We start from the raw sequence: 25,769 nt of genomic DNA, 5'->3' as shown, positions 1-25,769 counted from the left end.
TTAAAATATATTTGACTGTCTAAATGCAGTTTTAAAACCCTGAAACACCAACACAACTATTGTTGAATTATACCATAAAATCAACACAATTGACCTTGCCTCCAATGGCCAAACATCTCAGCTTGGATGTCGGCTCTTTCTCCTGGGGAAGGCCTGTCTGCTCCAAGACCTCTCCTTCACGGTTGACAACTCCAGGGTGTTCCCCTCCCAGAGTGCAAAGAACCTTGGCGTGACCCTGGACAACACCCTGTCATTCTCTGCAAACGTCAAAGCAGTGACTCCCTCCTGCAGGTTCAAGCTCTACAACATCCGTAGAGTATGACCTTTCCTCACACAGGATGCGGCGCAGGTCCTAATCCAGGCACTTGTCATCTCCTGTCTAGACTACAACTCTCTGTTGGCTGGGCTCCCCGCTTATGCCATTAAACCCCTGCAACTTATCCAGAATGCCGCAGCCCGCCTGGTGTTCAACCTTTTTAAGTTCTCCCATGTCACCCCGCTCCTCTGCACACTCCACTGGCTTCCAGTTGAAGCTCGCATCATCTTCAAGACCCTGGTACTTGCCTACGGAGCAGCAAGGGGAACTGCCCCTCCTTACCTTCAGGCTATGCTCAAACCCTACAACCCAACCCGAGCACGCAGTTCCGCCACATTTGGTCTCTTGGCCCTCCCAACCCTACGGGAGGGCAGCTCCCGCTCAGCCCAGTCAAATCTCTTCTCTGTCCCGGCATCCCCTAAAGTGTAGTCCTGTGTAGCTCAGTTGGTAGAGCATGGCGTTTACAACGGCAGGGTTGTGGGTTCGTTTCCCACGGGGGACCAGTATGAAAATTTTAAAAAATGTATGCACTCACTAAACTAAGTCGCTCTGGATAAGAGCGTCTGCGAAATGACTAAAATGTCAAATGTAAATGTAGGACAGCGGAGTCCCTGCCCATCTTTCAAAAACATCTGAAACCCTACCGCTTTGAAGATTATCTTAAATAAATCACGGTGCCCCCGACACCCCCCAAAAAAAACAGACACTTCTCTTTTCCCACTAGCACTCACTTTGATGATAAATACTTTTAGGGAAAATGTACTTGATACGATTGTGATCTTAAGATGAATGCACTAACTGTAAGTCGCTCTGGATAAGAGCGTCGCTAAATGACTAAAATGTAAATGTAAACAGATGCTGATTCATTGAATCAGACGGCTCATTCATCACAAGTTCGAGCCCTGAATGCTGATTGGCTGAAAGCCATGGTATATCAGAGCGTATACCACGGGTATGACAGAACATCATTTATTTTTACTGCTCTAATTATGTTGGTAACCAGCTTATAATAGCAATAAGGCACCTCGGGGGTTTGTGGTATATTGCAAATATACCACAGCTAAGGGCTGTATCTAGGCACTCCGCGTTGCGTCGTACATAAGAACAGCCCTTAGCCGTGGTATATTGGCCATAGTGCCAAGTGTTTACACTGAAGCCACTTATCCCTTAACCTTTGAAATTGTAGGCTACTCTCATCAAAACTACATTGGTCAATGGACTCTTCATACCTCCACCACACCCAGTACTTTATTTGTGTTTAAACGTACAGCTTGCTTGGATCTTGGAGCCGTTAGGAGGGACTATGTAACATCCGACTGCCCTCCATGTTAGGAATGTGGATGAGCATGCCATTGTTTTGTTTCCGCGGTAACAGTCTGTGACATAGCTTACCTCTGAGGCTTTCGATAAAAGCCGTCCGGGACTACATTTCCAAATATTAATAAACAGACTGAAGTAACACGTTGGCTTAAGTAGCGAAACGTAAAGTTGCTAGCCCCCACCTACCCCTACTCAGAATGTACAAGAAAAGACAACCCCACAGAGCACAACAAAATGGAGAACCTATTGAGATCTTTTGGCTTTAATGCAGTGGTCTGGACGGAACAGAACTGAACATGCTTTTGCCTGTGCTTCCTTCTAATCATCTGGTCCTGAATGAAGAATGCAGTGTCTGCCAAGAGGTGAGCCCCTCCTCCCTACACACACACAATTTATAGACCCCCCTCAGAAAGACCACTGGGACTGGAGATCCTAATAACTTTCACTTTCTGTCCATATAAGTTTTTAGGAGATAGACTCTTGCCAAGCATTGAACGTTTTATCCATGCATTGTCACAGCTTCCCCCCCCCCCCATGTCAATTCACATTGTAAGCTATTGGGTCTATTGGTGACGTATAAACTACTTAGAATATTGATTTAATTAACTTTTCATCCATACAAAAGTCATTCAAACTAGTTTCTACCAAGTCCTATTTCTGTCTATTTGTATAAAATGAAACCAAGCAATATCATACATACGGTTCACTAGAAAGGCAGAAAAACTGCAATAGTAGGGAATCGCGTACCTTGCAATAATCCAGGGTGGCGGCGAACTCGTAGGACCCCAGCGACAGCTCTGGCCTCTCGTAGAAGTCCACCCTTCTGCCCATGTGGTCCAGGTGTTGGAAATAAAAGGCTGGCACTGTGAAAGAACAAAATAACGTGTTTTAGCAGCGGTGACAAAAACAAACCCAAACATAATATTGCCTCTGCTTAGCAACCACCCCCCTTTACTGTCTTTCTCAGGCAGTGTCCCCTACCTGAGTGCATTAGGTTCTATATAAAAGAAAGTTCCAAATTAACCCAAAGCACAGCACTGGTTGGAACTTATGTCAGAAATATTAAGAATAACCCAAAAAACTATCATTGAGATTTTGGTTACCCAAATTAAAGCAACCTATTCTAGCTTTGATCTTCAAAAAGGTTGGTCAGATCCTTAGCTGATTTTTAGCCACAGACCATTATGACCCAATAAGGCCCCGCATCGGCTCCTTGTTATGGGTGGACGTACCTTCGTTGACGCAATTGCAGAAGCCGCACTGGTAACGGCGGCCGCCGTCGATGAACTGCATGTAGGGACACATGTAGGCCTTGCAGCGGTTACAGCGGATTGGGCCGGTCTCACCATGGTTCACGACGTACATAGGAGTCTGGGCCACACAACAGAGGAGATAGTCAGTCTCATAAGACAGCTGTCACACATCTGTTTGTTTTAGAGTCAACTGTAGGCTATAGTCAACTGTACAGATAGATTATTCCTTATTTGGTCGTTTGTGTGAAATATACAGGCTTCAGGTTAACCATGATGATGACCATGCATTCCATTGCCCTCATCTTCACCAGTTTATAGAGTAGCACCAGCTGGCTATACACCAACAGAAGCATCCAGTCATTGACTGTATAATTCATATATCAGTAATCATGACCAGGATGCAAGGTTTCAGTCAAAAATTTAACTTTTATCAAACCCTTAACCCTTGTCCAACAGAGTGGGTAATCTATTTGAATTCAATCACTTTTTGACAGCACCCCTTTTGCTTTGAACGAAACCTTCCATACATATTTGCCCATTGTAGAAATAGTACTCAGAAAGTAACTTTTTGGACCTGAATGCCAAAACATTTAAGAGATAAAGGTGCTCAAAGTTGACCCATTTTGCATACCCCACCATACCATGAGACATCCATTTCTTCATCACTGGAAAAGATAAACGGTTGAGTTTGATATAATTTAAAAGCTTACAAAACAGTGGTCAAACTGCTTTAATACAAATTGTCATTTTTAAAACCTTTAATGTCAATTATATAAAAGACGCGTGAACTCTGATTTTTTTCTTCATATTCGTATGTTGTAGCTTAGACCCCATTTCACATGATCTGATTTTGTGTTTTGCACGCCATCGGTTGAGACCCAACATGCTCTTAAACACAGTCATTTCAATCATAGAAATATAATTAATAGAATGGACCTATCCATTCAGAGCACTGCAATTTAGCAGGTACACCACTGAAATTGAAATGTAAACTTCTAATTACTACCACAAAGATGACCGTAGGTCCACCCACCATCGAATGTCAACTTACAATTGTCATTTATTTTCTATATTTCTATGTTTTCAAAATGTTTCCTATGGAGGATTGACAGTATAATTTAAAAAAACATTCCCATTCAAGTCAACATTCTCTGATGTGTGGACCTCCAACCATCTCGGTGGTACCATTTGAAAGTTGAAATAGGGAGTTGTAGTTTCCAACAGGCCAATATTCTACATAGTTTAGCGCAGAAAACGTGGTAATTAACTACAACGACGATAATCCATTGCGCGCCTACTTGTCCAGTCTGTGTGTTTCTTTTACACCCGCTACGGTAAGTTAGTGTGGAGCAGACACCGAGAGAAGAGACAGAAGAATGCGCGATCGAGAGGGATAGCGAGCACTTGCTTCGTGAGGTATCTCTACCAGAAAATACATGATCTAAGTGATAGATAGTTGGTATTTAGCAGTCATAAAAGTATGCATAATTACTTTGAAAAACGACTAAAACACAAATATTTTTTTCCAGACAGCAAAGGCAGCAGCTCTATAGAGATCACGTTGAATGAAATAATAAAGTAATCTAATTAAAACAAATGTAATTTAAACTTAAATAATGTGAATAAAGTATGGTTAATAAGTGATAAGCAGTAATGGGTAGTCACTACCATCATGGGACTTTTATTAATTGTTTTATTCTGTGTTACAGCATTCAACCTACATAATGCATAGTGCATTTAATGTCTAAAAACATAATCGAAATCTGATTATTTTTAAATAATCGAACCGACCTCAAAAAACACTAATCGCTCGGCACTAACACACACAAACAAACCCATGGGAACATATGGTAAAAATTGCCTCTAAAATGCTCATGTGCACAAAGTCTGTATACTCATACATTTATTAGCAAAAACTAACTGTGCGCACATGTTATATACACACACACACACACACGTGCGCACCCAGTTCAAATAGCCTTAGTTAGAAGATTTATTTGAGGGCATAAAATCTTAGAGCCAAGCCTCATTCAATGGGTTCAGACAATATATTAGCACCACAGAAGTGATATACTATCCAAAACATTGTAGCCTAACAACCAAAACATTGTCTAAAATATGGTCACTACTAGGCGTAAAGCTAATCTAAATCTATCCTGAGAAACTCCAATTAGACTTTTAACCAGGGGAAGGAACCAGTTCAGGGAACCTTGGTTTCTCCTCTTTCTTGAAGGGAGGCTTTTACATACAACAGTATATAAACAAGTACTACAGTAAGGGTTTCATAGGCGCTCCAAGGCCATAAAACTGCAGACAGACGTCAATGCAGCCAAGTAGTTATAGTATTAGAACAGTTCATCCAAAGAGGACGTGATGTTATTATACATTTGTTTATAATAAGTTCAAGTGCGATACAAGAGTTTAACGTTAAGACTCGAGTGCTTGTGCAGTTAGGTCATTCATTTCAAACAACAATGCTAACGTGCTGATAAAATGCTAGCTCGTTTGATATGGAATCCATGCAGCGCTTTAGCATACGTTAACTTCCTACTATGGGAATCGTGCTAGCACTGTCTGGACACTGAGTGCTAACCTGAGATGGCAATGTGCTTGACATGAGTGCTTTGTTAAACCGCTTTCATCTTCTGTGGTCCCCGCAGATCTTGACATTAGCTGATTAGCTCTCTCTATGAGACAGAGAGAAAGCTACATTAACGTTGCCTAAAAAGGCCCTTTGGCGCCGATGACAATGCGAGGGGAAGAATATCTAAGTCAGGTTTCCTGGGACCACACAGGATCCAAATGGAGGTTGTCCACAGGACACTAGAACTTTTACAGCACTTGTACGTAAAGTATATTTTTATAAGGAATAAAAAAAAGTATACGACTCATTGAGCTTCTGAGGAAAACGAAAAGTGCTAGTGTCTCCCTCCCCTAACATTTCTACAGTATGTACCTGAGGTTTATGTAGTGTTTGGGTTGAAACATATTGGGTTCAGAATTCATAAGCGGCTTAGTGGTCTGACTTTATAAAACAATGTGGATAATCTCTGCAAACATACAGAGGGCAAGGCCTACCTCATTCTTTGGCACTGTGGCGAAGGGTTTGATGATGGTGGCCAGGGGAACTTGGCACTGCTTGGCCAGGTCAGCCGTGCTGGGGAAAGAGTAGGTGGTGCAACGCATGAACCTTGGACTGGCGTTTCCTAAAGGGGAAGAAGAAATGGAAACAGAAAGTTTCAAAAATAAAAAATATATGTTAATTAGGTTGGTTAGAGAGTAAAGAATGTACTCATATTCAAGAAAATATAAATACATTTTAAACAGGTTTGCATTTTGTGTTTACACATATAGCCTTCCTCTCACAATATCGTTCAGTTCTTCCCTCATATCTTTAAAGATTCATCAGGTTGTAAATAACTTACTGTCTTTTACATAGTATTTTTACAAAGAAATAGTGTTCAGTGTTCTTATTCATACCTTTTGAGTACAGTATCAAACGTTACTACTTAAATCAATAAATGGGGAGGGACCTACGTGAACTTGTCCAATAAGAAACTCTCATTTTCGTTGCGAAAACATTTTGATAGTTTGCTACGTTGTGCACTAATGAATACACCCCTATCATGTTCCCCATGTTGCCATTAAAAAAATCATTCAAAAGTGTATGATTGAACTAAGGCTATTACGGTGTTGTCCAAAGCCATCTGTGTCATGTTTTACTAATCCATTCTTTGGGGAACCCCACAACAGCACATTCTTGTTCAATACCAGCACAAACAAACCTGATTCAACTAGTCAAGTAATCACAAAGCCCTTGATTAGTTGAGTCAGGTGTGCTAGTGATGGACTGGAAATAAAGCAACGTTAATAATTTCAGTGTGAATTTCACCGGAGAAGATGTCGGGTGTCTGTAGGATATCCTTTGCGTCCGACTTGTTGAAGGAAAAATATTCGTCCAATACGAGGGGAGTAATCGCTGTCCTGATATCCAGAAGCTCTTTTTGGTTATAAGAGACGATGGCAGAAACATTATGTACAGACTAAATTACAAATAACGCGGAAAAACACACATAATAGTACAATTGGTTAGAGGGCTGTAAAATGGCCCAAATCCCCGTCATTCGCAGGAGAAAGAGACGGAGATATCGCAGACGTAGGTCGGGGTGCCTTGTAAGGATCAGACGGCGAGCGAGTAAACTGCCTCTTCCATCAATCCTATTAGCCAATGTTCAATCATTTGAGAATAAATTAGATGACCTAAGATTACGGTTATCCTACCAACAGGACATTAAAAACTGTAATATCTTATGTTTCACCGAGTCGTGGCTGAACGACGACATGGACAACATTCAGCTAAGCGGGCTATATGCTACATCGGCAGGATAGAACGGCTGACTCCGGTAAGACAAGGGGTGGCGGTCTGTGTATATTTGTAAACAACAGCTGGTGCACAAAATCAAATACTAAGGAAGTCTCAAGGTTTTGCTCGCCTGAGGTAGAGTATCTTATGATAAGCTGTAGACCACCCTATTTACCAATAGAGTTTTCATCTATATTTTTCATAGCTGTCTATTTACCACCACAAACCAATGCTGGCATTAAGATTGCACTGAATGAGCTGTATAAGGCCATTAGTGAACAGGAAAACGCTCATCCAGAGGCAGCACTCCTAGTGGCCGGGGACTTTAATGCTTAAATCCGTTCTACCTAATTTCTACCAGCATGTTAAATGTGCAACTAGAGGAAAAGAAACTCTAGACCACCTTTACTCCACACACAGAGACGCATACAAAGCTCTCCCTCGCCCTCCATTTGGCAAATCTGACCATAACTCTATCCTCCTGATTCCTGCTTATAAGCAAAAACTAAAGCAGGAAGCACCGATGACACAGTTAATAAAAAAGTGGTCAAATGACGCAGATGCTAATCTACAGGACTGTTTTGCTAGCACAGACTGGAACATGTTCCGGGATTCTTCAGATAGCATTGAAGAGTACACCACATCAGTCACTGGCTTCATCAATAAGTGCATCGATGACGTCGTCCCCACAGTGACCGTACGTACATACCCCAACCAGAAGCCATGGATTACAGGCAACATCCGCACTGAGCTAAAGGGTAGAGCTGCCGCTTTCAAGGAGCGGGACTCTAACCCGGACGCTTATAAGAAATCCCGCTATGCCCTCCGACGAACCATCAAATAGGCAAAGAGTCAATACAGAACTAAGATTGAATCGTACTAGACCGGCTCTGACGCTCGTCGGATGTGGCAGGGCTTGAAAACTATTACAGACTACAAAGGGAAGCACAGCCGCAAGCTGCCCAGTGACACAAGACTTCCAGACGAGCTAAACCACTTCTATGCTCGTGTCAAGGCAAGCAACACTGATGCATGCATGAGAGCACCAGCTGTTCCAGATGACTATGTGATCACGCTCTCCGTAGCCAATGTGAGTAAGACTTTTAATTAGGTCAACATTCACAAGGCCGCAGGGCCAGATGGATTACCAGGACGTGTACTCCGAGCATGTGCTGACCAACTGGCAAGTGTCTTCACTGATATTTTCAACATGTCCCTGAGTCTGTAATACCAACATGTTTCAAGCAGACCACCATAGTCCCCGTGCCCAAGGACACTAAGATAACCTGCCTAAATGACTACCGACCCGTAGCACTCACGTCTGTAGCCATGAAGTGCTTTGAAAGGCTGGTCATGGCTCACATCAACACCATTATCCCAGAAACCCTAGACCCACTCCAATTTGCATACCGCCCCAATAGATCCACAGATGATGCAATCTCTATTGCACTCCACACTGCCCTTTCCCACCTGGACAAGAGGAACACCTACGTGAGAATGCTATTCATTGACTACAGCTCAGCATTCAACACCATAGTGCCCTCAAAGCTCATCACTAAGCTAAGGATCCTGGGACTAAACACCGTCCTCTGCAACTGGATCCTGGACTTCCTGACGGGCCACCCCCAGGTGGTAAAGGTAGGTAACAACATGTTATTCCAACACTGGTATTCCTGTGCCTTACCTTGGTCCTGTACTGTATAGTCAGTGGTGACCAGCGGGGGCACCTGGCCCCTGACGTTCGTAGTGTACACCTGTCCCCCTCGTTTGGCTTGGTCGTCTTCGATGACTTGTGTCTAAACCAGAGAGGTGCATTGTCAGTAAAGCTTATACTGTGGTGAGCCATTTCCTTGACAAGCAGTCAGGCTGGGTGAAAGATTTCAATCAGTTCCGCTCTGTCTGTTTTTGCTGGCTGTGTGTGTTAAAGGACACAGATTGGTACGGTATAAATTCACATGCTGCTGTTGCTTTTTTGCAGTTTGCCTGACAACAATCCACACTGTATATAGATTTTCTATTGTGTTATTGACTGTACGTTGTGTTTATCCCATATGTAACTCTGTGTTGTTGTTGTTTTTAAATCGCACTGCTTTACTTTATCTTGGCCAGGTCGCAGTTGTAAATGAGAACTTGTTCTCAACTGGCTTACCTGGTTAAATAAAGGTGAAATAAATAAATAAACAGGGTTGACTTCGTCATTTGTAAGTCATATATACTGTATGTGAAGTAGCCAAATCAAGTCACAGGATAATTAAATATGAACTCACTGTGCTAGGGATGGAGTCAGGATCCAGCTTTTTCTGAGGTGGCCCGGCCATTTGGGCTGCCCCACCTTGGAAGGGTCCCGCCATCCCAGGTCCCGCCATCCCAGGTCCCGCCATCCCAGGTCCCGCCATCTGCCCCCCTAATTGACCTGTGACACACAAACAATTCCACAGTGTCAGGCTCTGGTGACCTGCACCTAGTGCAATCCTATTGGCAAGAACACAATTAGCGGTACAGTCCTCCAAAAGCAATTTGTGCACATTCCTCGCCACATTCAATACAATAAGCTTGAGTTCCACAGTGAGTTACCATATCCAAGGACCCAGATTAATCCTATCCCTGAACTGAAAACCTATTTTCATTCCAGGAATAGGCTTAATCTGGCTCCAGGAAACTGGCCCTACAAATCCATAAAGCTTTGAAATGGCCACTGTTGAGCTCCAGGTTACTGTGCTATCTGTACCTTGTAGTTGCTGAGGGTATCCTGGTGGTCCGGCTGCTCCAGGCCCAGGCTGCTGGAATCCCCCAGCACCTGGAGGGGGTGGGCCAGGGAAGGGCCTACCCATGCCTCCCATGGGTGGGGGGCCACCCATAGATGGGGGCCCTCCCATAGGTGGACCAGCTAGGGGCGACTGTGGGGGAGCCATCTGAGACGAGTGAGGACCCGTAGGTGGGGGGCCCAGTGGTGGGTGTCCCATGGCTGGGGGAGGGGTGGTCTGGAATGGCTGCTGGATTAAGGGGGAGGTGGGGGGCGCCTGATGGCTCTGCATGGGGCCTGGACCTGCAGGAAAAGCAAGGGAAGGGTGAACAACTTTCAACACACTGCATGAATGAAGCCTTAACAATAACATACTGCATGCTAGTGTACCTAAGTTGTGGTGCCTCTGTTGACAACGCCATAAATATATAGACTAACACTAGTAAGAAGAGTAGATCTACCTAAAAGCTTCCATTTTACTGTTTGGGCATCAAGGCAGTTTACTTATTAACTTGTTTGGGAGTTGGTTTGCATCTTGTATACCAGCTAAATGGGATGCCCTAACCATCCTTAAAACAACAGTCTTGAGTTCAGTGATTAATTACCATATCCAAGGTTCATGGCACCCATCTGATTGGTGAGCTGCTGTGCTGGGGGCGGGCCCTGGTGGGCCGTGCTGTGGTAGGGGGACTGAGGCGGCTGTCCGTATGGAGGGGCAGGGTAGCTGGAGGAAAGTAAACAAAGAGCTAAATATTTAGTCTGTTCCAATAGTATCAATTAGCTTCCTTGCCTTGCTTATTTTCCTTAATCACCACTGATTTGAAAGTACAGAGGAAAACCAACTCAGTCCTTTCACCTATTAGTCATGAAGAAAATGGAAGAGGAATGCACTAAGAGTATTGGGATGCAGATGGTTGCCTTCCAATTCTTTACCCTTTTACCTGAAGTGTGCACTTTCTCCCTCCCACTCATGGGTTTGAAAGCAATTTTTTTTATTTCACCTTTATTTAACCAGGTAAGCCAGTTGAGAACAGGTTCTCATTTACAACTGCGACCTGGCCAAGATAAAGCAAAGTAGTGCAATAAAAACAACACAGAGTTACATATGGGGTAAAAAAAACAAAGTCAGAAATACAACAGAAAATATATATACAGTGTGTGCAAATGTAGCAAGTTATGGAGGTAAGGCAATAAATAGGCTATAGTGCAGAATAATTACAATAGTATTAACACTGGAATGCTAGATGTGCAAGAGATGATGTGCAAATAGAGATACTGGGGTGCAAAAAGAGCAAAATAAATAACAATATAGGGATGAGGTAGTTGGGTGGGCTAATTTCAGATGGGCTGTGTACAGGTGCAGTGATCGGTAAGGTGCTTTGACAACTGATGCTTAAAGTTATTGAGGGAGATAAGAGTCTCCAGCTTCAGAGATTTTTGCAATTCGTTCCAGTCATTGGCAGCAGAGAACTGGAAGGAATGGCGGCCAAAGGAGGTGTTGGCTTTGGGAATGACCAGTGAGATATACCTGCTGGAGCGCAGACTACGGGTGGGTGCTGCTATGGTGACCAATGAGCTAAGATAAGGCGGGGATTTGCCTAGCAGTGATTTATAGATGGCCTGGAGCCAGTGGGTTTGACGACCGAACATGTAGTGAGGACCAGCCAACAAGAGCGTACAGGTCACAGTGGTGGGTAGTGTATGGGGCTTTGGAGACAAAACGGATGGCACTGTGATAGACTACATCCAATTTGCTGAGTAGAGTGTTGGAGGCTATTTTGTAAATGACATCGCCGAAGTCAAGGATCGGTAGGATAGTCAGTTTTACGAGGGCATGTTTGGCAGCATGAGTGAAGGAGGCTTTGTTGCGAAATAGGAAGCCGATTCTAGATTTAACTTTGGATTGGAGATTCTTTATGTGAGTCTGGAAGTTGAGTTTACAGTCTAACCAGACACCTAGATATTTGTAGTTGTCCACATACTCTAGGTCAGACCCGTCGAGAGTGGTGATTCTAGTCGGGTGGGCGGGTGCTAGCAGCGTTCGATTGAAAAGCATGCATTTAGTTTTACTAGTGTTTAAGAGCAGTTGAAGGCTACTGAAGGATTGTTGTATGGCATTGAAGCTCGTTTGGAGGTTTGTTAACACAGTGTCCAATGAAGGGCCAGATGTATACAAAATGGTGTCGTCTGCGTAGAGGTGGATCTGAGAGTCACCAGCAGCAAGAGCGACATCATTGATATACACGGAGAAAAGTGTTGGCCCAAGAATTGAACCCTGTGGCACCCCCATAGAGACTGCCATAGGTCCAGACAACAGGCCCTCCGTTTTGACACATTGAACTCTATCTGAGAAGTAGTTGGTGAACCAGGCGAGGCAGTCATTTGAGAAACCAAGGCTATTTAGTCTGCCAATAAGAATGCGGTGGTTGACAGAGTCGAAAGCCTTGGCCAGGTCGATGAAGACGGCTGCACAGTACTGTCTATTATCAATCGTGGTTATAATATCGTTTAGGACCTTGAGCGTGGCTGAAGTGCACCCGTGACCAGCTCGGAAACCGGATTGCATAGCGGAGAAGGTACGGTGGTATTCGAAATGGTCGATGATCTGTTTGTTAACTTGGCTTTCGAATACTTTCGAAAGGCAGGGCAGGATGGATATAGGTCTGTAGCTGTTTGGATCTAGAGTGTCACCCCCTTTGAAGAGGGGGATGACCGCGGCAGCTTTCCAATCTCTGGGGATCTCAGACGTTATGAAAGAGAGGTTGAACAGACTAGTAATAGGGGTTGCGACAATTTCGCGGCTAGTTTTAGAAAGAAAGGGTCCAGATTGTCTAGCCCAGCTGATTTGTAGGGGTCCAGATTTTGCAGCGCTTTCAAAACATCAGCTGTCTGAATTTGTGTGAAGGAGAAGCGGGGGGGCATGGGCAAGTTGCAGCAGAGGGTGCAGAGTTGGTGGCCGGGTTAGTGGTAGCCAGATGGAAAGCATGGCCAGCTGTAGCAAAATGCTTGTTGAAATTCTCGATTATTGTAGATTTATCGGTGGTGATAGTGTTTCCTAGCCTCAGTGCAGTGGGCAGCTGGGAGGAAGTGCTCTTATTCTCCATGGACTTTACAGTGTCCCAAAACTTTTTGGAGTTAGTGCTACAGGATGCAAATTTCTGTTTGAAAAAGTTAGCCTTTGCTTTCCTGACTGCTTGTGTATATTGGTTCCTAACTTCCCTGAAAAGTTGCATATCGTGGGGGCTATTTGATGCTAATGCTGTACGCCACAGGATGTTTTTGTGCTGGTCAAGGGCAGTCAAGTCTGAGGAGAACCAGGGGCTATATCGGTTCTTAGTTCTGTATTTTTGAATGGGGCATGTTTATTTAAGATTGAGAGGAAATTACTTTTAAGGAACAACCAGGCATCCTCTACTGACGGAATGAGATCTATATCCATCCAGGATACCTGGGCCAGGTCAATTAGGAAGGCCTCCTCGCTAAAGTGTTTTAGGGAGCGTTTGACAGTGATGAGGGGTGGTCGTTTGACCGCGGACCCGTTACGGACGCAGGCAATAAGGCAGTGATCGCTGAGATCCTGGTTGAAGACAGCTGAGGTGTATTTAGAGGGTATGTTAGTCAGGATGATATCTATGAGGGTACCCATGTTTAAGGATTTAGGGTTGTCTATTGTTCTAGCATTCTTTGAAAGCAATTAATTGGTGTTAACATTGGCTAGAGGGCGTTTATAGCACATGTACTGCACCAGTCCTTTTCCTTTAAATTAAATCAAATTCCATGAGGGGGACAGATCAAGTGCATACTTCAGGGAGAAGGGTAGAATTGGACCATAACAATGTTACTGTAGTAAATGGACTCGGTGGAGGAGGCTCTGTTACCTTTGAGGGTGCGCGCCGTTCTGCTGGCCGTTTGAACCGTAATGGCTGGGGACCTGTGTTGGAGGCATGCCGGAGGGGGACGACACAGGCTTCATCATACCTGGAAGGTAAAGCACTCTCTTATGGTAACACATTATATACAAAGCATGCACCTGAGCAAAACATCTAATCTAAATGCTATGGCAATAGCATGTCCGTCCACAAAGCATCCTCTTACGGTCACACATTACATACAGAGTACAGTACAAACATGGGCAAACCTAAATAATGACACAATAGCATGGCCGTACAGAAAAAAAAAACATATCCCTAGGCTTAAATGTGGTAATTTCAATTGAAGCTGCATCGCTTGACTCGTTCATGAACAATTGCTACTGGACACTTCCCAACTGACAAGATCAGACCTGTTAAATGATAAACTAAACAGAAGACTTCACAGGAGGAATGGAAGACCAAAGGCACGTGGCTTTACCTGTTGGTGGGGCGGGGAATGATTGAGGTGGTCCCCCATAGTGTCTATAGAGGGGCTGGGCAGGCGCGCTCCCAAACCCGGCTGGGTAGCCCCCCATCCCAGGCTGGGCCTGGGAGTAGGGAGGTGTGGCAACATAACCCTGCTGACTCATCCTATGTGCCGTTATGGTCTTCTCATTACAAAATGGAGGAGATCCAACAACCTGCAAAGATGGAAGCACCGAGTAAGGAATTTTGCTTTCTGATGAGGCAGATAATTTAAGGAAATGTCTATTGTTCTAGCATTCTCTAGTAGTCTTGACGGGCCCAAAAAGTTGTTTGAATTTAATAATGAGATTACAAAAACTCTAATTCACAGAATTTCACAAACCAAGCTACAACTGTCACTTTGCACCTGGGAAGATTTTTCATAGACTGCACACTTAATATGCTTTGTGGTCGTCACTACTTTTCTCACACCTAACATCAGTATTTTCCTCCAGTACAAAGTAAATAAGTGTCTCTATGTTACGCGCTGTAAATCATCTCACAGGTCTCCCGAGTGGCGCAGTGGTCTAAGGCACTGCATCGCAGTGCTAGCTGTGCCACTAGAGATCCTGGTTCGAATCCAGGCTCTGTCGTAGCCGGCCGCGACCGGGAGACCCATGGGGCGGCGTGCAATTGGCCCAGCGTCGTCCAGGGTAGGGGAGGGAATGGCCGGCAGGGATGTAGCTCAGTTGATAGAGTTGTGGGTTCGATTCCCACAGGGGGTATGAAAAAAAATAATGTATGCACTAACTGTAAGTCGCTCTGGATAAGAGCGTCTGCTAAATGACTAAAATGTAAATGTAAATGTATTCTCCACCAGGCAACACCAACAAGCAATATTTGACCTCAAGACAACGTCAACGCTCACGTGTAACAAGACCCAAGAACATTGGACTATTGGGAGATAAGAGAGTTCCATCTTTGATAACATTGGCTAATCTACAAGTGACTCAATTTATACTGTTGTTGCCAGTCAGTTTCCTGCAACAATGGTCCTAAAATAAGAATGATTATTCTCTCAAGATTAATATATGCGATAACATTTGAGAACACAATGTAATTATACTCTTATATTATTACTATATATAATATCATGTCTTACAACTGTTGGTTGGTGATAGCCTGTGTAATGGTTGCTTAATGACATTTTGGAGCAGAAATTGTAGGTAGATACAGTATCTCTTAATTGCGGTTCAAATTATTGAATTACTGATTTAGGCCTAGCTTCACAAGCTCATGTGCAGTGTTGGTGAAATAATTATTGAGCAATAGGCTTCTCAGTAAGTCCAATGGTTATAAATAAATACATAGGCCTAAATAAGTTAGTCACCTTCTGCAAAATAGGCAAATAATAATAATGGAAAAAACGAATTATTGGTCTCCCTTGTAAGCTATTTTTTGTCCTTAAATCTCTCGGTAAGGCTGCATTTTTTTCAGTTTTAGAACAACCTGATCTTGACTTTATGGACTTGCACAAGTCTATACAACAGCTGTCAAATATTGCTCAATTAAGGCCACAAACAGCTGTCTCGTATTGCGACTCATATCAAATGCAAAAGTGCTTAAAATTGGAGAGAAAAAAAATCCATAGATGAAGACAGAAATATCAAAAGAAACAGTCATGGGTAAAAACGTAGCCTACTATACGACGAGTAGTTCAGCCACTACCCAGAATTGCCACGTCAAAGACCGTTATAATGGTTTAAAAGCTGAGCTTCACCAACCTAGCTAGGACCTAGGCTAGGTAGCCTAGCTACCATTCAGTTACAACCAGACAGACATCAATATTTATCAACTGCGTGAAAATATATAGGTTGTTTACGCCACCCGAAACAATATCCATCTATCCAACACAACAATTGCGTTTCGGGTGTGCGCGGTGTATTTACAAATAAATACGATGTGTCGTTCATACACGGAAATTGCTAACGCGTTAGCTAACAGTACATAGCTAGCTATGAAAGCATTTGGGTATAAAATGCATTTTAATTGGCCTACATCAGACAGTGAAATACTCTCTTATAAAACGTATTAGGCTTTTCTGTAAAATTTTATTATTTACCTTTATTCTGGGGAGTACCTGCCGAGGCTCTTTTCTATGAATTCCTGATAGTCAAAGTAGAGTGCCACGTCAAACTCCAACACAGCACCGGTCCCTATGTTACGCGCTGTAAATCTCACAGTGGTAAGTGCGCATGAACCAACCTGTGGGAAACCCTACACGTCAGCATAGACAAATATTATTGCGCCGATTGCATAGCATAAAACACTCTCAAGGCTTAGAAAATTGTGCATTTCTGATCTGTCAGCCAGGCCATCAACTGCTCATAATGTAAACTAGGCAGTAGGCCTATCTAAACTTAATTTCGTTCTCCATTCAATAGGCAGTAACAATTTGAATAGATCCACTATCAGGTGATCTAAAAACGTGATCTAAAAAGGCTTATCAACAATGTCTATGTAATTGAGACCAGGCCAATTAGCTCATAACAATTAAAGTCCCAACAGGCTAGTTCTACCAACTCCAGATTTTGTGCAGATTATTTCTGATGTGAAAACATGAAGTGTCTCAATAGACAATCACCACTTGAATTCAATGGTTTGCATCTCTGCATATTTGTAGGTGACATGTGACTGTATTGTGTTTATCCACTTACTAGTGTTTGTGTAGGCCTGTGCACAAGACAAGTTCCCTATCAGTACAATGTTCCTATTATTTTCTATTGCCACTAACATCTCTCTATTATAGGCTATTATATTGTCTTTTATTCTATTGTATAGGTAGGCAATTGCCAAACGCAAAACAGTACACTCAATATCCTGGGTACCTCACATGCTCAAACTCGAGAAAATTTACCGCGGGCCACCACTTACTGAGAACGTCATCAGATAACCCATTCATAGACGCGAACTACATTTAGCGCCTATTGACAATAGTAGGCCTATCTTCTGCCTGTTGTTAAGAGCCCCAACTCTCAGCGATAAATACTTTTCAAAAAACAAAAGGTTAAATTACTACACATAGGGTTAAGCCACATTTCCATGTTACAGGGCTTGTTTACTGAAAATAGACTGAAGACAGAGGTAGCACCTGGCTAATTAGCTATATCTTCGTCTCCAAACACCTGTGTGTAGATAGAGTATTGGCTGCCAGAGCCAATTCGCCTCTAAACAAGAGCATGTAAGGTCCTTGGACTATAAGGAGCAAAGTTCGGCTCCAATAGTCCATTATTTGTCTAGTCATCAGATATTCTTTTTACATTTACAATGCAATTAATCAACACATTTATAGGGATAAATAATAATAAGGCCCATTATTATTGTAGCTACACTGTATAAGAAGTTAAGTTTCGGTGGCCCCATACAAATGCAGCTATAAAACATTCCCAAGAGCTCACCACTTGATGAGCAGGCGGGGCAATGTGCAATGACGTTTCAGAGCGGGCTGGACTCGGGATAACTTGCAGATGATGGGAATTATACTGCACTGTGTTGCTCTTGGTTTCCTAGAGCCCTGTTGGTCGAACTCCGGACAATTTGATGATAGCGGTTTTGGTGGGCGCCTGTTGCGTGTGGCATGGGCACTGGGGATTGTATCTGTGTAACTGTGCGCGGAGGCGCGCCCTGGGGCTTCAGTCTCTGCGAAGGAGAGGGGGATGCCTATCGACCTTTGCAGGTTTATCAGGTAGAAACATAATTAGTTTGAAATATGTTTTTGTTAATTGTTAATGCTTTTGGAGTTGGAATGTTTTAACATAGGCCAACGGAGACTTCATCAAGATTATGCTCTGTCGCATTGCAGGTTTGTTTTGTCTCGCTTTTATTTCTGGAATCTTTCTGTTGAACCATGTAAAACGTGCATTTACATGTCATACAGTGTGGCTTTAGGAACATGTTTATGTCAAACATTGTTTGTTTGAAACTCCATTTTCAAAAGAGGATGTCATCTATTATCTTATCATTCTGAACTTGGCTGTAGGCCTATGTTAGTGCATCCAGACAATGTAAGTTAGTAATTCTAACGGTGCTTTTCCCAATAGCATACATTTCTTGGTGAGCATTTGTGGCCAACAAGTTTTTTTCTCTCCTCATGTTTAGGAACAGTGGCCACTTGGAAGTGAGTTAACTAGCTAAGCTGAAATGTAGGTTATTTGCTGGGAAGATGTTGAGACAGGGATCCTAATGATGTTGCTCTTTAGGGTTGACGTTGTAGCCTACATTTCATATGGTAAATGAATTGTTTTGAAAAGGCTTGATTTGGGCAAATGTTTTGAGTATAGAGAGCGTTTGTTTGAGACAGGCAGAATTCCCCTTTTTCTGGTGTGTCGGATATGTTTTTCTTGTATGCCTATGATTTCTGGGAACCCTTATATGGTCAGTGCTCGAGGACTGTGGAGTGCAGAGCGATCTATCAGTTATTGCTAATGAAGATTTCAGCAAGAATCTAAACATGCTTGAGCTCTCGCGTTCCTTCAGGGGTCACGGAGTGATAATAACCTAAACAAAGAGGGAAAGATGGAAAGCTGTTGGATGGGAACTTTTATTTAGATAAGTCTCAATCGAAAATGGTAGATTTGTTAAATCTTGTTTAATTGAAGAAGATGATCATTGAAGCCTATAGGCCTAATTGCGAAGCCAACCACTTGTTGATTCATACAGAAGGCCTATCCCATGCAGTCCTAATTTGTAGCCTATTACTTGCTACATGTTAGTAATTGTATCCAGCTGAAATAATGGTGCCTTTCCAAATGGCATAACTTTCTTGGTGAGCATTTGTGGCCAACAACTTTTATTCTCCTCGTGTTTAGGAACAGTGGCCACTTGGCTACACATTACTATGTAGGTACAGTGCACTACTGTAATAGATAATGGACAGTAAACCCATGCTGACAGAGAGACTGTTACCAAAAGGCAATCCTCTCCTTCATTGGCCACACATAGAGCTACCTGGGAAGCATCGCATAGTGATAAACTGATCCTTAAAGCGCATGGGTGCTTTATGTAGCAATGCCATCCAAAGACAGCTGATGGATCAGTGTGACTAGGCTATGTCAAGTGCATTGTAAAGGAAGTCAAAATGATTATGCTTGTGAATGATGGTGTAGATTGGTACCCCATCGACCACAGCCAGCCCCCCAGCAAGGGGTCAAGGTGTAGCTTAGAGGGGGTCTAGGACTGTGAGGCATTGATTTGTTCTGGCCAGTAGAACAACTCGCAAGCAATGCTCTCCCCTGCACTAAAAGTTCTAATAGGCAGCCCAATAAAAAAGGCTGAACCAATAAATATTTTAATACCTCATCATGAAATACTAACTCTGAAATGGCCAAATAACTAAGCTTTGTGGGGGTACACTCTCCTAATTGAAATTTTAAGTGGACCCACAACACTGACCCAAACCTCACTAGTAGCCATTTACTGGTTATAGGACTATTTAAGTCATTACATCCTTTGTTTTAGGGAGAGCCTGGTTTTGCTTTGTGGAACTCCAGGGAATGACGTTGGTAACATATGGACCAAACATATGAACCACATTTTTAAAGAATTAAACTATTTTAAAGGTCCTTTTTTGACAGACGTTGCAATTCAGTAAACAGGATTGATGATGTCACCAAGTACTAAGCACTAAGGGGTGGTTTCCCAGTCACATATTAAGCCTAGTCCAGGACTAAAAAGCATGCTCAATGGAGAATCTTCGTTGAACGTGCTTTTTAGTCAAGGACTAAGCTTAGTCTGTGTCCTGGAAACCGGCCCAAAGAGTGCCACAAGACTGTTAGCCCACTGAACTATTCAGGGAGCTAACACAAGTGTTCAGGTCTCAGGCAAATTTACTCATCATGAGAGCATAGTTTACTGAAGCGCCTCCATTTATCTACAGAAGTGTACACTGTACACCATTTCATAGATGGTATAATTCCAATTTTAAAAGAGCTGTCCACTTCATAGATCCACAATACTCCCTTTGAGCACCAATATGATTTATTTAACCTCAAGTGAAACATTTAGTAATTTACTTATCCAAAAAAAAAACATGTACAAAGACTGTTTGTAAATCATATGATACCATGTGAAAAGCATTACCTCAAGCCTGACCGAAATAGCCAAAACTGCTTCACTTGAACTGTCAACCCTCCCTCCGCCCATTGGGCACACAATGTTTGAATCAATGTTTTTCCACCTCATTGCAATGAAATTACGTTGAACCAACGTGGAATAGACGTTGAATTGACGTCTGTACCCAGTGGGCGTTAACTGACCTGCCTCTCTAACCACAAGGCTACTGCCATTACCTTGTTAGACTTTGAAGCTAGAATGCTCATATAATAATTCAACATGTGCTCTTCCAGGTGTTGGAATGTTACACTCCCCAGGACTTGTTTAAGGAAATCTGTCATTAACTTGTCAACCATAGAGAGAGAGTAAACCCATTTCTTTTACACAAATACATTCCTGTGACATCAAAAGTATGTACCAAAAAATCCCCCCAATACATGAAAATCAAACATTTTACGAACTCTATGACATTTATATATTATAACATATAATATACAGGTAACTGCCAAAATAAAGGAAACACCAACAGAGTCTTAATAAGGCATTGGGCCACCACGAGCCCTGTGGATGGGGGCATTTTCCTATCAGGATAGAAATGATTCACTCAGAAAGGCTGTGTATTTATTTGTGTTTACCTTGAGTGGACCTAAACCATACCAGAGGGGTATCCTACGAAGCAACCTAGATCTACTCAGGGTTTTCTAAAGCTAACCAGCTTCAGTTAGCTTCACATTCCAACTCAGGCTTCATCCATTCTACGAGGATGGATATTGCTTGTCCGCCTGCCGCTAACTCTAGCAGGCATGTCGCTCATGGCTAGTCGAACGCCGGACTCTTCATTGAGACAATGCTGAAACATCAATCCATGGGGGGAGTCAGTGCCACATTTTAATTTGCACCGAAATAAAAATGAAATTTTATTTTGCAAATTCATCAGGCTATGGTGTGAAATAGGCTTTTAGAAGTGCCATCTTTATTTTATTACTTATCTTTAATGCCATCTTTGGTGTGCTTTGGGGTGCTTATCGATGCACAAGCACATTTTTTCCCCCACTCCTATCATACAAAAGCTTTACATTGCGTGAAATTTAAAATGCATTCTGTCATTACTATATGTGTAATGTGATATATTTTAACTTTCTTTTTTAAGACAAAAAAAACATTTGATTAATAAAATATTTAAATCAGTAGTCTTCCTCAAATGAAGGGGATGATGATGCCACGGGAGGCTGCTGAGGGGAGGACGGCTCATAATAATGGCTGGAATGGAGCAAATGGAATGGCATCAAACACATGGAAACCACGTGTTTCATGTGTAGGAAACAATTCCATTTATTAAGTTCCAGCCATTACTATGAGCCCGTCCTCCCCAATTAAGATGCCACCAGCTGCCTGTGGATGATGCAATCTTTGCAAGAGGAAGGGAATCGGATTTCATTGGTCCTCAGTCATTTCATTCTGGGTAAGTGGAGTTAGCCGTGAGTTAGCCTGGCCTGGAGCAGGTTAGTTCTGAAGGATTCGTTGCCATAGAAATGTACCTGTCTTAAAGGTGAGCCAATTCCGTATGACCGTTTATTCCGAGTTGAATTTAGAGTTGACCAAAGTTACCTCACTAACTCCTCAAACCTGCTTTGTAGGATACCCTTCAGGAAAATGCACCCCACACCATAACAGAGCCACCAGAAGCCTAATTTACTCAAGTATTTCCTTTATTTTGGCAGTTACCTCTATATATAATATATATATTATAATAGTTGAATTCAACCTTTTGACTTTGTCTGAATTTGTTCTACTGATTGAGGTCAATCCTAAGCTAATAAATTATTGATTTACCCATTATGCTCAGTGGCCTTTCAACTAAACAGCACTGCAGTGTTTAACACGAAAGTCAGAAGAATCTCATAAAAGTCAGGTTGAAATTCAAAGAGAGTGGGAGAAATCGCCTATCACCGAGATTTAAGTGCCTGGCACTTGTTCAGTGTCATGGAGCACGATCAAAGGGAATATCTTTGTTTTTCTGGACAAACACTCACTCAGTTACTATGTTACCGTAACTGCATTGCTTTTATAAAGGGATGTTAACCTCTGGGTATATGTGTTTCAGAGTTTGAGTTTTTGTACTTTGGTCCTGTTCTATTTGAAATGAAAACTGAACATACATACATTTCTGGACATGCAACGTTGCACTGACGTGGCTATTTAGAAAATGTTAGCTTTTTGTGTCATTCAATTTCAACTGAAGTCATCCTTGATTCTATTACTTGATGTTGACATTCAATTGATTTAGTTAATTTATTTAGGGCAGAGCAAGTAATAATAACCCTGTTCTGACCCTCGTCCTCCTGCTGCCCACTGCTACTGGCCTTTGCAGATTCTGCATTATGCTCCTGAAGTTGCCGTTAATAGGCTACACTAGGGGGTTGCAACCTTTTTCCATTTGGATTGCCAAGTTATCGTACCATTTCTACTGATCTGCGTTGCGTGCCAGTTATGATTTTCATATGCACATTTCTGTGGAACAGTTTAATTTCATTTATAGTAAAGTCTTCATATCTCAAAATGTCATGTGGTTAATCAAAATTCTACCTTAATGAAAAAGAATACAAATCTAAAAGTAACTTCTATTGCCAATATGTAAAAATAGCCCCTACATAAAGACAACAAATAAAGACTTTTGCAGCCCGCAGGTAGAAAATATCCTGATAAAAATAAGTATCCTATAAATCACATTGGCTACAAGGAACTTGAAACATTGTATCAACTATTGTTTTAACTTGGTCAGGCCTGAAGCTCCTGCTAGCAAACTTGCAACATTGTATAAATGTGAGCTCCAGACAGACATAGCTGTAGGCTATTTGCGCAAGGGATAAGAAGTAATCAGGTAGGACTATTTTAGGATGTTTCCACTGGATCAGAGCATGACATTTTTCCCCCTTTCATGCTGAGTGGTACTCGAAAGGAAGAGAGCTGGAAAGATTTTTCACATAGGCTACGTTGAGGAACTATTGTCATTCTCAATGGATGTAAAAACAGACTTTGTTTACTTGCTGTTTGAGGTGAAGAAAAAATTACTTTGAGTAGCTTATATATATTTGCCACTACTCGAATAAAAAAATCTCCGTCGACCAACAGCCTGTCGACTAAATGGAGTGCAGCCCTAGTGCAAATCCTCATTTTAAATGTAAATGTTGCCACGATAAACTGACATTTTCACTGAAACAACGTGTGCAGAAGTCCCTGCAGTAGATAACTATAACTCTCCCATTGGCCCATTATCAATGATAATGGGGGGCCAGTATGAAAAATAAAAAAATAATGTATGCACTCACTTAACTGTAAGTCGCTCTGGATAAGAGCGTCTGCTAAATGACTAAAATGTAAATGTAAAATGTAATAACTTTTAATTGACACAGACAGAATTACAATGCTGCTGTATCATATCATCCATGATAAGCCTCACTCGGCCACAGCCACTCCAGTAATGTTCATCTATAAATAAGCCAAACAACTGGATTTCCATTTTTAGACAAATAGTCTCGCTCTAAACCTTGTTTTTTTCAGAATTGGGGAATGTGTTGACATTCCAAAAAACACTAATGTAGAGCAACTTGGCTTATTTACTTCACATCAGACAGTAACAATGGGCCTTTATTAGGCAAGGCAGCTGTGAATGAGGCCTTTCTAATGTAGCGTAAGGAATAGGGGAAAATTGAATTAAATTAAAGTTGAATTAAATTTGTAGGGAAGTGCAATGAAAACACCCACCACTCCTCAAGAAAAGGGTTTTGCACATGACATCCTCATTGAACTCATTGTTGGATTTGTCAAACAAATAAAGTTTGATTAAACTGCAGTATTTTAGGGTTAAGGGTGCTAAGTTCCAAAAGATGGTCTCTCCAAAGTCTGAGCACATTGTTACAGCGCATTCAGAAAGTATTCAGACCCCTTCACTTTTTCCACATTTTGTTACATTACAGCCTTATTCTAAAATGGATCAAATAAAAAAGTCCTCATCAACACACAATACCCCATAATGACAAAGCGAAAACAGGTTTTTAGAAATGTTTGCAAATGTATTACAAATAAAATAACGGAAATACCTTATTTCCATAAGTATTCAGACCCTTTGCTATGAAACTCGAAATTGAGCTCAAGCGCATCCTGTTTCCATTGATCATCCTTGAGATGTTTCTACAACTTGATTGGAGTCCATCTGTGGTAAATTCAATTGATTGGACATCATTTGGAAAGGCACACACCTGTCTATATAAGGTCCCACAGTTGACAGTGCATGTCAGAGCGAAAACCAAGCCATGAGGTCGAAGGAATTGTCCGTAGAGCTCCGAGACAGGATTGTGTCGATGTACAGATCTAGGGAAGGGTACCAAAAACTGTCTGCAGCATTGAAGGTCCCCAAGAACACAGTGGCCTCCATCATTCTTAAATGGAAAAAGTTTGGAACCACCAAGACTCTTGCTAGAGCTGGCCGACCAGACAAACTGAGCAATCGGGGGAGAAGAGCCTTGGTCAGGGAGGACAACCATCTCTGCAGCACTCCACCAATCAGGCCTTTACGGTAGAGTGGCCAGACGGAAGCCACTCTTCAGTAAAAGGCACAGTTTGCCAAAAGGCACCTAAAGGAGCATGAGAAACAAGATTGAACTCTTTGGCCTAAATGCCTGGAGGAAACCTGGCACCATCCCTACGGTGAAGCATGGTGGTGGCAGCATCACGCTGTGGGGATGTTTTTTAGCGGCAGGGAGACTAGTCAGGATCGAGGGAAAGATGAACAGAAGAAAGTACAGAGAGGTCCTTGATGAAAACCTGCTCCAGAGCGCTCAGGACCTCAGACTGGGGCGAAGGTTCACCTTCCAACAGGACAACGACCCTAAGCACACAGCCAAGACAACACAGGAGTGGCTTCGGGACAAGTCTCTGAATGTCCTTGAGTGGCCCAGCCAGAGCCCGGACTTGAACCCGATCGAACATCTCTGGAGAAACCTGAAAATAGCTGTTCAGCGACGCTCCCCATCCAACCTGACTGAGCTTGAGCGGATCTGCAAAGAAGAATGGGAGAAACTCCCCAAATACAGGTGTGCCAAGCTTGTAGCATCATACCCAAGAAGACTCGAGGCTGTAATCGCTGCCAAAGGTGCTTCAACAAATTACTGAGTAAAGGGTCTAAATACTTATGTAAATGTCATATTTCAGTTTTTTGTTACATTTAGTCATTATGGGGTATTGTGTGTAGATTGATGAGGAAAAAAACAATTTAATCAATTTTAGAATAAGGCTGTAACGTAACAAAATGTGGAAAAGGGGTCTGAATACTTTCCGAATGCACTGT

The 25,769-nt window shown here is 42.4% G+C and overlaps 2 protein-coding genes across 2 annotated transcripts in view; one reads left to right on the top strand and one right to left on the bottom strand.

Annotated features, from left to right (window-relative positions):
* The window catches only part of LOC121554649 (protein transport protein Sec24D-like), a 33,493-nt gene extending 16,941 nt beyond the window's left edge, over positions 1–16,552 (bottom strand). The window contains exons 1-10 of the mRNA XM_045211959.1: positions 16,434–16,552; positions 14,346–14,547; positions 13,874–13,973; positions 10,601–10,719; positions 9,981–10,298; positions 9,520–9,665; positions 8,937–9,048; positions 5,968–6,095; positions 2,869–3,007; positions 2,384–2,499 (exon numbers count right to left, since the gene is read on the bottom strand). Coding sequence (XP_045067894.1) covers positions 2,384–2,499; positions 2,869–3,007; positions 5,968–6,095; positions 8,937–9,048; positions 9,520–9,665; positions 9,981–10,298; positions 10,601–10,719; positions 13,874–13,973; positions 14,346–14,496 — 1,329 coding nt within the window. The 5' untranslated portion in view covers positions 14,497–14,547; positions 16,434–16,552. The remainder of the gene's footprint in view (positions 1–2,383; positions 2,500–2,868; positions 3,008–5,967; positions 6,096–8,936; positions 9,049–9,519; positions 9,666–9,980; positions 10,299–10,600; positions 10,720–13,873; positions 13,974–14,345; positions 14,548–16,433) is intronic.
* A 1,323-nt stretch (positions 16,553–17,875) lies between these two features.
* The window catches only part of LOC121554257 (synaptopodin-2), a 40,477-nt gene continuing 32,583 nt past the window's right edge, over positions 17,876–25,769 (top strand). Inside the window, exon 1 of the mRNA XM_045211815.1 lies at positions 17,876–18,056. Within this exon, the coding sequence (XP_045067750.1) occupies positions 17,949–18,056 (108 nt within the window). The 5' untranslated portion in view covers positions 17,876–17,948. The remainder of the gene's footprint in view (positions 18,057–25,769) is intronic.

This window comes from Coregonus clupeaformis, chromosome 39 (assembly GCF_020615455.1).
Source record: "Coregonus clupeaformis isolate EN_2021a chromosome 39, ASM2061545v1, whole genome shotgun sequence".
Taxonomy (NCBI): Eukaryota; Metazoa; Chordata; class Actinopteri; order Salmoniformes; family Salmonidae; genus Coregonus; species Coregonus clupeaformis.
The sequence above is the reverse complement of the archived record's forward strand: the minus strand, read 5'-3'. Positions and strand labels throughout refer to the sequence as shown.